Source organism: Orycteropus afer, unplaced genomic scaffold (genome assembly GCF_000298275.1).
Source record: "Orycteropus afer afer isolate SDZICR_OR568_19922 unplaced genomic scaffold, OryAfe1.0 scaffold00001, whole genome shotgun sequence".
Lineage (NCBI taxonomy): Eukaryota > Metazoa > Chordata > Mammalia > Tubulidentata > Orycteropodidae > Orycteropus > Orycteropus afer.
In genome coordinates this window covers 19,922,602-19,935,722 of record NW_006921588.1, presented here as the reverse complement: position 1 = coordinate 19,935,722, position 13,121 = coordinate 19,922,602, and the positions used below count along the sequence as shown (strand labels likewise).

The following is a 13,121-nucleotide window of genomic DNA, read 5'->3' as shown; positions in this document are numbered from 1 at the left end:
AAGTGGATGACAGTGGTAGCCGGGAACCATCTAGTTCTTCCAGTCTCATAGTTGTATAGGCTGCAGATCAGATGGTGTGCCAGTTGCTAGGACTAATTTTTTTCCATGAATTTTTGGTTTTCCTCATTCTTCTTTGCTCTGAACGAGGAGAGACCTGTTGTTGCATCTAGATGGCAACTTGCTAGCTTTCAAGATCCCAGTAGCTACTCGTCAAAGTAGGAGGTGGAACAATGTTTTGTATAGTATGTTATGCCAATTGAGCTTGATGTCCCCTGCGACTTAGCCCCAAGCCCACCGGTTCAACTACTTGGTCCCTCTGGGTAGCTGGCTGTGACTAAGCCGTAAACACAACCTTGCCCCTTCCCAGCTCTACTGTACACCTGGGAATTCTGATCATTCACATAAACTTATAGGACCATTGATGCAGACTCTACATTATTCATTAGTGCTGCATAGCATTCCATTATGTGTATGTACCATAGTTTGGTCATTCCCTGTTCCACTGATGGGCACGTAGGTTGTTTCCACCTTTTTGCTATCATAAATAGTGCTGCGATGAACATGAGTGTGCATATATCTGTTCCTGTCCTGGCTCTCACCTCTCTAGGATATATACCTAGTAATGAGATTGCTGGGTCAAATGGTATCTCTAATTCCAGCTTTCTAAGGAATATTAGAAAGCCATATTGCTTTCCACAATTGTATCACTTCACAGTCCCACCAGCAGTGTATGAGAGTCCCAATCTCTCCACATCCCTGCCAGCATTTGTTATTCTCTGTCTCATTGAACTTTGCCATCAGTGCTGGGGTCATTTGTTGGATTTTTAAGAAACAAATGCTTCCTGTGCTGTTCAGTATTTTGCACATAGTCTCCTTCAGCACTGCCACTTGAGAGCTGAATTTTTTATTCAGTTCTTTCAGCTTGAGAAATACTAAGTGTGGTAGGTAGTAAAGTTTTGTGTCAAGTTGGCTGGGCCTGGTTTTGAGTGGTTGGGCAGCTGGATGTAGTTATTCCCCATGATGAGACTGATAATCAATTCCATGGTGGAATCTGCTGTGAGCAGCTGAGTAGCTGCCTTAGGGATGTGGTCTGCTTCCAGTATATAAGCAGCAGCTTTGAGAGAGGTCTCTAGCTTTTTGGCATGCTTAGATCCTGCCTTTGGCTGAATCTTCATTCAGCAGCCTGCCAAATTGCCTGCAGATCTTGGGACTGTTTCTGGACTTAAACTAGTGGCCTTCTGTGTTGCTTGATAATCTTGGGGCTGTGCTATTTCTCTTGTTGACCTTGTGTTTGTCAGCTTCAGCAGCCAGCAGCTGCCTGAGTTAAGAGATGCCTCCAGATCCAGTGGTCTAGGAGCAAGACATAGAGCTAAAGTCCAAGGTCAAGGAGCTGGCACTTTAAAGTCAGACTTCTAGTCTCTAAAACTGTAAGAGAATGAATCCCTATTTGTTAAAGTCATCCACTCATGGTATTTCTGTTATAGTAGCACTAGAGAACCAAAACACCAAGCATGTTCTTTCTTCCTGGTTTTCTAACTCCAGCTCTTTTCATAATTCATCATAATACTTTATCTTCTCAAGCCACCCTTTGAAGTCTTCTGTTCAGCTCTTTTACTTCATCATTTCTTCCATGGAGAAACTCAATATTGGCCCAGAACAAGACCAGGGGCCAACTGAGGAGCAGATCAATTAATTATTCATATGCAAGTTCAACTTGAATCTGAAGAAAATTAAAACAAATCCAATAGAGCCAAAGTATGACCTTCAATATATCCTACCTGAATTTAGAGACCATCTCAAGAACAGATTTGATGGATTAAACACTAATGACTGAAAACCAGATATGTTGTGGGATGATACCAAAGACATCATACATGAAAAAAGCAAGATGTCATTAAAAAAGATAAGAAAGAAAGAAAAGACCAAAATGGATGTCAGAGTCGACTCTGAAACTTGTTCAAACCTTCATACAGCTGCATTTCCACTGAACCCTAAAAGCTAAGGGACTATTGGGGATTCTGCTCTTCCAGTGTGTCAATGTGAAAGAAACCCAAAATTTGAGTAATCCCTGAGCTCTCCTCTTAATATGTAGTTTACTCTGGTGTTCATTTTCAGCTATTAAATAAAGCTACCCAACCCAACCCAACCAAACCCACTACCATCGAGTCAATTTTGACCCATTGGGTTTCTAAGTCTGTAAATCTTTATGGAAGTAGATTGCATCATCTTTCTCCCATGGAGCAGCTGGTGGGTTTGAACCTCCAAATGTTTGGTTAGCAGCCAAATGCCTTACCCACTGTATCACCATAGCTCCCTAATACAGCTACAGTATTTGAGCTAAATCCAAGTTTAGCTCAAAGGAATTAGAAGTTGAAGCTGAGTGTTCAGCTGAAAACCAACGAAAACTTGAGTAACATGTCAGGAAGCCCACGTGCAACTTGGTGTTACATAATGATTTTCTATAATAGTTCTGAGGCCTATAAATAGGAAGAATAAGGCCAATGTTTATTATTGCAAACTTTAAAATTTTTGCTATCTATCATCTTTGGAATTCTACAAATAAGTAGTCTCAAAATTCTATAGAAAACATTTATCTATTCAATGACCAAACCACCATCATTGTAAATCATGACTTTAACCATTGCTAAGCCTACATGTTACATTTTACTAAATGGTTTTTAAAACTAAACTAAGTTTTAGCAAATTAATGATAAAAATTTTAATTTTAAGATAAACCAACTCAGTGGTATTAATCTATTACTATTATCTTTGCAGCATGAGGTGACCAATTAGATCATAAGAGTTGATAATTAATTCCAGACTGCTATAAGAGGTTGGTTTACAGAGTGACTTTGATGAATCTGTATCAGAATTACTGGGATGAAGCCATGATGGTTAGCGAATCATGTAAAGAAGATCTCCTTAAACAACACAGTGTATTTCTTTGCCTTGACTATGGTCGTGTATTTAAATACATCTTCCATAATGGTGTACAACATCATCTTTCCAACCATCTTACTCCTTTTGAACAACCTTTTTTTTCCCCCTGGGCTTACTATTCATTTATAGGCTAAAAGCTTTGGGCAATAAATATTTAAAAATAATTCTTGAGAAATATATTTAGAAAATGAATATTATATAACTAATAATGAGCAAAGTTAGCACAATATTCAACAAAGAGCAATTTTGAACATCAAAAACATGTCAATTAGCATATAGTTTAAACTAGACTTATTCTTCTAATTACCTGAGAAAATTTTGGGATATAATTTGGAAAGTAAGGATTTCAGTTCATTTATTAAGAGATACTGACTTTGCTGGGCCATGTAATTAAATTGCAATAAATGTTTTTAGTAAATATATATGGACTCTTACTGCCACTGCCATCAAGTTGATCCTGACTCATGGCGACCCGCACTGGGTTTCCAATGTTGTAAATCTTTAAGGAAGCAGATTGCCCCATCTTTCTTCCATGGAACAGCTGGTGGGTTTGAACCAGTGAGCTTTTGGTTAGTAGCCAAATGCCGTAACCACTACACCAGCAGATCTCCTTAAATGGACTCTTAAGGCAAGGCAATTAAATAATGTATATTTATAACGGTTACAATTTAATCAGGATGCAATAATAAATGCACAATGGGCAATGAAGAGACAAATGGGCTGGTGGCTGTGAAGATCACTGACCTTTGATGACAATTGAAGATGTACACAGAGCAGAGCCTGCATCATTTGTCACTTTACAGGTGTACAAACCAGCATCCGCCATGCCTGCTTTCTTTACGTGCAGCAGTAATCCATTGTTCTTGAATATTATTTCACAGTTAGAAGTTGGATGGATCTCTATATTATTTTTGTACCAAGCAACAGTTATAGGCTGGGATCCAGCAACACGCCCCTCAAGTTTGAAAGAATTCCCTTCTGTTTCTTCTATCATCTCTGAGAGTTTTTTAGTGAAGCTTGGTGGGATTAGCCTCTCTGTAAGAAATTATGAGGATACATGAAGTGGAATCTGGAAACACATAGTTAATATGAGGCATTTCAAGTAAAATAAGTCATATTTTTTTGTTAAAAGTCAATGTTGACCAACTCAACACAGTTTATCAGTGTATGTTCCAAAATATTCTAGCCCCTTCCACCACAAGCCAAATTTAAATTGTTCTCTGATTTATGAGGTAAATGATAAGAGTAATTTCTGACTATTTACAGAGTCCGAAATTTGAAAAGTGTTTTAGAGATCTGTATGATGTATAATACTTTAGAAAGTTATGGATTTAAGGCAGGAAATGTATTAAAGAAACAGTTCATTCTAAATATCCTTGTCATTTTAAAAAAATTTGCCCTAGATTTCATTTGTCATAATGAAAACAGCATGCCCAGGATATAATGTATAAATGATAACACTCTGTTGTACCATGCAGAAAAGAAATGATACCTTTTATATTCAGCTGAGCTGTGCAGGAGTCCTTTCCCACTTCATTCACAGCATAGCAGGTATATTTTCCAGAGTCTCCTTTATCAACTTTCAGGATTGTCAGGTGGGCACTGTTTTCCAGATAACTTATCTGGTAGTTTCCACCACTTTGTATTTCTCTATTATCTTTGGCCCAGCTGACCTTTATTGGTTGTGTTCCAGTAACATGGCACTCAAAGTCAGCACTTTCTCCCACCACAGCATCCATAGGGGCCAAGGGGATGTCAAAGAAAGGTGGGTTCTTCCCCTCTAAGAGTAGAACAGAAACACAGGTTTTCAGGCTTGATACTCTGAACCACTGAGGTTATGGAAATTGTGATATTTTCTAACTGATTTTATTATTTGATTATAAAAATTTTAATTACAGAAATAGGAAGAAATTTAAGAATCCACAAACCTGTGAGAATGAGTCTGGCACTAGAAGAAGCAGAGCCTATAGGATTTGTAGCTGTGCAAGAATACTGGCCTGCAAAGCTCCGATCTGTTTTAAAAATATTGAGAGTGGCCACATTATCTAAAAATGATGTTTGTACATTGGGGCCATCTTTCAAGGGCTTGCCATCTTTATACCAAGACACTGAGATAGGCTCTGATCCACTTATGGCACATTCAAAAACAACTGGTAATCCAACTGTTTCTTGAACATCTCTCAATTGTCGTGAAAATGATGGTGGAAGTTTTTGCTCTGTAGGAACAGGATTAATAATGAATACTTCTGAGCATTTTAAAATTACTGAATGTTCTTCTCATAATTATTGTTCTACAGGTAATAGAATTTCTGTAAAAATATGAGAATCTATTAACATCTCTTGAATTCACTTGGAGCCAAAGAAAAGCATATAGTTGTTTGGAACAAAAATTTCACTCTGAGTCCCCTCTAATGCACAGTAAATGCAAAACTCTGTAAGCCAGTAGAGAAATTGACTGGCTTAAGTTATATCTTCAGGCATGCAATTGATTCTTCTACTTTTTACAACAGTTTTAAACCAAATCAAACCAAACCAAACTCACTGCCGTTGAGTCGATTCTGACTCATAGCGACCCCTCCTCGGGTTTCCAAGGCGGTATCTCTACAGAAGTAGATTGCCTAGTCTTCCCTCTGAGAAGCGGCTGGTGGGTTTGAACTGCCAGCCTTCTGATTGGCAGTCAAATACCTTAGGTGCTATGCCACCAGAGTTCCTACAACAGTCTTATAGCAATTTAAATTAACCTAAGAAGACACTCATGGGGCAGGATTTTTAAAACATAAGGTCACTTATTTCTCTTAAAGAATTATAAAGACAAATGATTACATGATACTTCCAACTGGAGATTTAGTCATCTTACATTTCTGTCTGTAAAGACTGTCAAAAAAGGATAAGAAGCAAAGAATGGATAGAATAACTTAAGCAGAATATTCAGCACTTGAAAGGTTTTCCTGGAAAGTCCTCACTGATACTTTAAATCTAGTTCAAAAGCAACACAAATTCATTCACTTTTAAAATATTGCAATCACCTTGAACAGTAAGGAAAGTTGATGATGAAACTTCTCCCACACTGTTTTCAGCTCGACATATATATTCTCCACTGTCATTACTATCAACCTGGTTGAAAACCAGTGTAGCCACATTGTTCCTAAAATGCATTTTGTAGGTATCAGTAGGCCTCAGTTTTGTATCTCCTTTATACCAGGATACTGCAATTTCAGGGGTCCCAGCAAGTTGGCATTGCAAGGAAGCAGAATCTCCAACAGTCACCTTAACAGGCTCCAACTGCTTGACAAAATACGGTGGTTCTGTGGCACCAAAAGAGATAATTAGTGATGAAAGGGACATGCCAGAGTGATTACTTGTATAAAAGGATATCAATGTGCAATCCCAACAAACCTAGTATCAGTATTTGTGCTGAACAAGAATCTTTTCCAGAAGCGTTTTCAATGTAGCAGTTGTACTGTCCTGCATCTTCTACCATGCTACTGGGAATTTCCAGGATGGCAGATTTTTCAGTTGTAGTGATATGACATCTCTGAGAAGGAGTTATAGGTACGCCATTTTTCTTCCATGTGACTGAGATGGGTGGAGTTCCAGTGTATGTGCCTTCTAGGATCAAGGGTTTTCCTTTCTCTATGCTGTAATCATTGAGCCTCTTAACAAATTTGGCTGGGGCTGTACAAAGCAAATTGAAAGTATGAATTTAAATACACAAACACCATCCAGTTATAGACCCAACAAATTAGCACGTGCATGTAAATTGCAAAGAAAAAAAAAGTCTCAGAATAGCAGTCAAGCAAACCTTTCACGTAGAGTTGGGTTGTACAAGAAATCTTGCCGGCTTCATTACTAACAATGCAGGTGTACTCTCCACTTTGTGATGTATCTACATCAAACAACTCTAGTTCAGCAACTGAATCCTCCAAAGATACATTACATCTGTCTCCTGGTACTAGTTCACTGCTGCCTTTGAACCAGCTGACGCTGAAAGGAGGGGTTCCTTTTACGATGCTTGTGAAAGTTACATTTGTCCCAGTCAAAACATTCATGGAATCAGGTTTCTGAACAAAAGATGGTGGTTCTAAAGAGAAAAGCACATAACAGAAAAGGTTAATATTTGTGAATTTGAGACTATAAAAATGCTTAACAAATTACAAAATGCACTTATCTATATTTTCAGCTGACCTCTCACTGTCAAAGATGCACTACATTCATCAGAACCAGCCACATTAGAAGCGACACATGTGTAGTGTCCAGCATCTGACTCTTCTAGCATGTTCACAGTTAAAGCACAAGTGTTATCTGTCAGGGTGGTCTGGTATTTCCTTCCGATGCTGATCTCATTTCCTTCATGGAACCAGGAGACTGAGATTGGAGGTGATCCGTAGACTTTGCATTCCATTACAACCGAGGAACCAGAAAGACCATTTGTCTCTTTCAATTTTCTTGTGAATGAAGGAGGCATAATTCGGTCTGAGTGGGATACAAAGCAAATAACAACACAAGTTATAAAATGATTTGAAATAAATTATTCTTTCTGATGGAATATCTTTACATTCATTTGGGTCTTTTGCATCAAAGAACTGCCTATGGGTTCATACAGTTGAAAGCCTAGAGAACAGGCAACATGTGCCAGTTGACTTGGTAGGGCTTTTGGCTTCTCTTTACTGTGAATCAGTATAGGGTGAATCACTATAGCATGCATGATAGAAGGCTTATCCAGGGCTTCAGTTTTATTTTTGCCACCTTGAATTGTGGGAATCTTCCAAAAGAAAGGAAAACCACATTTGAACTTAGTTTTCTTCTAATTTCGTAGGTATGTAACCTCTGATTTTGCTCAGAGGGTGTCAGACCTACCTTCTGTTAGATTGAGTTTTCCTTACACATATATGTAAATCAGGAAATACATTATGATGAGGAGGAAACAGCCCAACCAACCTGAAACTTGAACAGAAGCTGTGCAGCTATCTTTGCCAACAGGGTTTTGCACCTCAAAACTGTATACTCCACTGTCATTAGGGGCCACGTTGATTATCTTAAGGCCTGATATTTTGTTGAAGAAGCTTATTTTGTATTTGTTGTCACTTGTCAGTTCTTTCCCATCCTTAAACCACTTAGTACTGAGTTCTGGTGTTCCAGTTACTACACACTCCAAGGTGCAGGTATCTCCAGAGGTAACTTTTATGGATTCTGGCTTTTCCACAATTGCTGCAGGCTCTGAAAGAGGGTGAGAATTACATCCACATTTTGAAATCAAATCAAGTAATTACAGAAAACACAGACACTGATCTGTGTGTGTCTCGTATTCGCGGTGACATCATCTTTATACTAACCAAGAACAGACAGCGTGGCAGAGCACTCCTGCATCCCAGCATCGTTTTTGATCTGACAGGTGTATTTCCCTGCATTGGCTGGTTCTGCTCTTGAGAATTGTAAGGTTGCAATGTTTTCTGAATAAGAAATCCATATGTTGTCACTTTCTCTAACGATCTCCCCTTTATCTTTGAACCACATCACTGAAATTGGCTCAGCGCCTTCAATAGCAGTCTGCAGCTGAACTTCTTTACCAATGATAGTAGAAAGGTCACTAAGTGTCTTCACAAATCTGGGGGGTGCTGATGAAAAAGAGGCAAACCAGGTTTTAAATGTGTAGAACGAATGGTACATCCTTCAAATCACAAATGCTAAGAATTAAGCTAGTGATGATATGTCATTTCCACCTCTTAAGTAAGAAGCACTGTTGATGGATGGGAGTAGGGACACATTAGGGCTTGTATTAAGCAGAAAGAGTTCAATCTCTTTTGTTCTAGTGCCAGCTTTCTAAATGCAATCAAAACCTATCCGCAAAATTGACTAAGAGGAAATTTGGTGGGATTTGAGGAGAAATAGGATGCATGCTAACCATAAAAGAAAAAAAGTAACATAGAAGAGACTGCTAGTTACAGAGGACTGAGCATAGCTAAAGGGGTGACAGACTACTAAATTATAGGAAAAAGAGTAAGCCTATGAGAATGAAGTCAATCTAACCTTTCAGAGTGATAGAGCTGATGCATGTGTCACTCCCCACATCGTTTGTGGCTTTACACTGATATTCCCCAATGTCTGCTGCATCAACATTCAGGATGTGAATGCTCGTAAGGAAGTTCTCAGACATTATCTTGTACTTCTTTCCACTCCTAAGTTCTCTCTTGTCTTTATGCCAAGAAACTTGAAATGGAGGAGTACCCTGAAGCTCACATTCAAGGTGAACATCAGCTCCTTTTAGAGTCTCAACAGGATGAGGTTTTTTACGGAAGACAGGTGGTTCTAAAATTGCAAGGTAATTTAGTGGAAAAAAAAAAAAAAAAGAGAAAATTAGGATGTATTCTGTACGTATATAGGTATAAATAAGAATAAATTAACATTACTTTTAATTTTTTGTTTTTATTGTATCCTTTAAGAGTGTTAAGACATCAATGGAGAACCAAAGGGGAAATGAAGAGGACAGCTAGAGTGGAGGCTGATGTGAAGAACATAAGGGAAGAATAAGATGTGACTGACCTTTAACTTTCAGGGAGGTGCTGCTGCTTGCACTGCCTGCTGCATTGTGGGCCTCACATGTGTAGTCTCCACTGTCTTCAACACTGAGATGATGCATTTCCAATACTGCCACCGAGTCAACAAATGACATTCTGACTTTACTGCTCTCGTGAAGTTCAGACTCATCCTTGTACCATAAAACTTTAATTTCTGGAGATCCACCTATTTTGCATTCATATCTTGTGTATTCATCTTGTTTCACAATTCTTGAAGGTTCTAGCTTCTTAATGAACCTGGGTGGTTCTATGGAACCAAGAGGGAAAACACAGATTAAGGGATGGAAAGACACACATAACTTAAGACAAAGTGAAAAAATGAATCTCTGTCAAAAAGACAGGCCTTTTACTCGGGAAAACAAATCTGTTCAATATTGTTTTTCAAGGATGAATAGTTAAAAGAAACTCAAATAATATGGTATAGTGCCTAAGGCATTTGACTGCTAACCAGAAGGCTGGCGGTTCAAACCCACGAGCCACTCCTCAGAAGGGTGGGCAATCTACTTCCATAGTGATACTGCCTCAGAAACTCAAGGAGGGGTCACTATGAGTCAGATCCCACTCGAGGGCAGTGTGTTGTTGTTAAATAAGAATACGTTTATTTTTATAACCATCCACATCAGATAAAGGGAAGGAAGAAAAGACATTAATCCCTATCTTACAAACTTCTTCCCAAAGAATCCTTTCTCTAGCTCCAAGATTAGAGTCAAGAGCTTGTTGGTGAAGCCCTCTGAGGATCCACAGGGAATGATGGAGTTTGACTGCTCTCCTACATGTAAACTCCTGGAGGACTACTTCCTATGGCTTCAGTGATAACAGTTATCTATCATGAAGAGCTGGAATAGCAAAATTGGGCCAGATATCTTGACATTTTCTCTTATCACCCTTAAATAGATATTTCAAATATCCATTTGAAGTGGGTGTGAGTGATGCTTTCTTCTTTAACTGAAGCCAAAAATTCAAGCTTAGGGAGATAAAAAATATTAGCTACACAACATAGAGCAAATGGACTGCTAATTCTAATTCTAGTTTAATTTCAAGATATTTATATATTATCACAAAAAAAACCCTTAACAAAAACCAAACTGATTTAGACTCAATTTTTGACAATAGCAGCCATAAGCCAAGGTTGCCTTGTACAGTGTGAGCCTCAGAAAGAATACTGATGTTTTACTCAGCCCCTGCCTTCCATTATTACTTAAGTAGGGCCACTAGAGAACAAAGAGTCAAGTTTACAATTAAACTAGACTCTTCTTAAAGGGCTTGCTACCCTGGGGGCTCTTCTATCCCTTAGAGGGAAAAATCTGTTTATTTACTAACTACAGTGGAAAATCAGTCATTGGATATAACTTGCTTGTCCTAAGATAACTCCATTCAAACTTGGATTTTCTTGGAATTCTATGAAATGTTTATATTCATTCTGTCTTTAATCTCAATTTTTAGCCATTGAAAACATTCTTTGTCTTCCTAGTTTTGAGTTTTTCTTCCTCTCTTTTTTTAACCTTTCTCTTCAAAAGGAAAATGCATAAATAAATAATGTTTTAATTGACCTTGTTTGGAAGACCCTTGGGTTCTTTGATCATTTCTCATTACTAGACCATGGTCTTCTCTTCAAGCACATTAACCCTCCTATATTTTAAGATATTGAAAATACAAAAGAGGAAACTTGCTACTTCACTCTAACAAGTACCTTGCACACCCAGTTGAGCAGAACAAGAGTCTTTTCCAGCGACATTGCTTGCATAGCAAGTGTACTGCCCAGCATCACCTTTGCCTACTTTGAGAACTGTCAGAGTGGCAGTATTTTCAACCAAAGTCATCTTGTAGTTGCCTCCAGGGCGAATCTCTCGGTTATCTTTGGCCCAGGTGATTTTGATTGGAGCAGTTCCAGTTACGTGGCATTTAAAAGAACCACTTTCTCCAAGAGCAAGATTGACTGATACAGGTTTTAGATCAAAGAAAGGAGGCACTTCATGCTCTGAAAAGAATGAAGAGCAAATGATGACTTCAGTTTTCATGCTTCCAGACAGAAACTAAAGGACTTCAGTCTTTTGGTGGCCCAGAGCAGTAAAGCTGGCTTATAGTAAAGAGGGAAAATGATGAGCTACTCACCTAAGAGAATGAGCTTGGCACTGGATGAAGCAGTTCCAAGAGGATTAGAAACTGAACAATTGTACTGACCAACATGGCTCTGGTCAGTTTGCAAAATCTGAAGAGTTGCTACGTTATGAACAAAAGATGTTTGCAAATTAGAATCATCTTTCAAAAGTACCCCATCCTTGTACCAAGATACTTGAAGAGGTTCTGAGCCATTGATGCGACATTCAAATGCAACTGGGAAGCCAAAAGTCTCCTGAACATCCTTCAGTTTTCTTGCAAAGGAAGGTGGAAGTTTGCGTTCTGTAGAGAAGTCAAAGATAATCCTTGTTTACAAGAGAGAAAACATCTACAACATATTTTGATCCATTATAATTTGGATTTTTATAAGGCAATGAAACTGTCAACACACAGAAAGACAAATTCAACAGAACCATTATCACCTTTGATAACAAGCACAGCTGAGGAAGCGACCGCCCCCACACTGTTCTCTGCCTTGCATGTGTACTCTCCCACGTCACTGTGATCTACTTTGTTGATTACTAAGGAGGCAATATTATTTTTGAATTGCATTTTATACGCTGGAGCTGATCGTAGTTTTGTGTGCTCTTTATACCAAGAAATTCTAATTTCTGGGGTTCCATCCACTTTACACTGTAAAGTTGCAGGTTCTCCGACAGCTGCTTCCATATGTCCCAGAGGCTCAATAAAATAAGGTGGTTCTATGATACAAAGGATAGTAATCAGTCAGTCATGCTAACTAAAAGAAGATGCTCAATGAAAGAAGAGAGAATAATAAGAGGAAGTAACAGTTACACACCTAAGACAGACACAAGCGCTTCACAAATGTCTTGACCAGCCTCATTTTCTATCAGGCAACTATATTGTGCATAATCCTCTACTGTGCTCTCAAGAATTTCCAATATTGTTGATTTTTCTGTCATGGTAATACTGCAATTCTCAGACTGTGAAAGAGGATATTCATTCTTCATCCAGGTTACTGAGATCGGAGGTGTGCCAGAGTATGTGGCCTCAAGAACTATGGGGCTGCCTGACTCGACATTGAAATCAGCCAATTTTTTCACGAAGGTGGCTGGTTCTACAAGCAGAAAACATGAGGGTAAAATGATCATCTCCAGTGAAGATGGATAAAAATGAGAAAGCAATATATAAATCAGAAAACAAAACAAACAACCACCTTTCACAAAAAGACGCATGGAGCAGGACGCACTGCCAGCGTCGTTAGTGACAAGGCAAGAATACTCTCCGCTCTGCGGTGGTTCCACCTCTGAGAGCTCCAGCTCCGTGACAAAGTCTTCTAGAGAGATGGTGCACGACTCCCCCGACAGCAATTCCCGGCTGCCTTTAAACCATCTCACTTTGAAAGGAGGAGTGCCTCTAATGACGCTGGTGAAGGTGAGACTCACTCCAGGTAAAACCTCCACAGAATCGGGGATTTCTTCAAAAGACGGTGGTTCTAGAGAGATCCCAGGGGAAAAAAGATTGAGA

General features: G+C 38.8%; 1 protein-coding gene across 1 annotated transcript in view; it reads right to left on the bottom strand.

Annotated features, from left to right (window-relative positions):
- The window catches only part of TTN (titin), a 284,216-nt gene that overhangs the window by 181,790 nt on the left and 89,305 nt on the right, over positions 1 to 13,121 (bottom strand). The window contains 16 exon segments of the mRNA XM_042780925.1: positions 3,685 to 3,975; positions 4,433 to 4,720; positions 4,869 to 5,156; positions 5,967 to 6,245; positions 6,337 to 6,615; positions 6,743 to 7,021; positions 7,126 to 7,413; positions 7,879 to 8,157; positions 8,274 to 8,555; positions 8,968 to 9,246; positions 9,481 to 9,762; positions 11,206 to 11,493; positions 11,628 to 11,915; positions 12,056 to 12,334; positions 12,433 to 12,711; positions 12,811 to 13,089. Coding sequence (XP_042636859.1) covers positions 3,685 to 3,975; positions 4,433 to 4,720; positions 4,869 to 5,156; positions 5,967 to 6,245; positions 6,337 to 6,615; positions 6,743 to 7,021; positions 7,126 to 7,413; positions 7,879 to 8,157; positions 8,274 to 8,555; positions 8,968 to 9,246; positions 9,481 to 9,762; positions 11,206 to 11,493; positions 11,628 to 11,915; positions 12,056 to 12,334; positions 12,433 to 12,711; positions 12,811 to 13,089 — 4,527 coding nt within the window.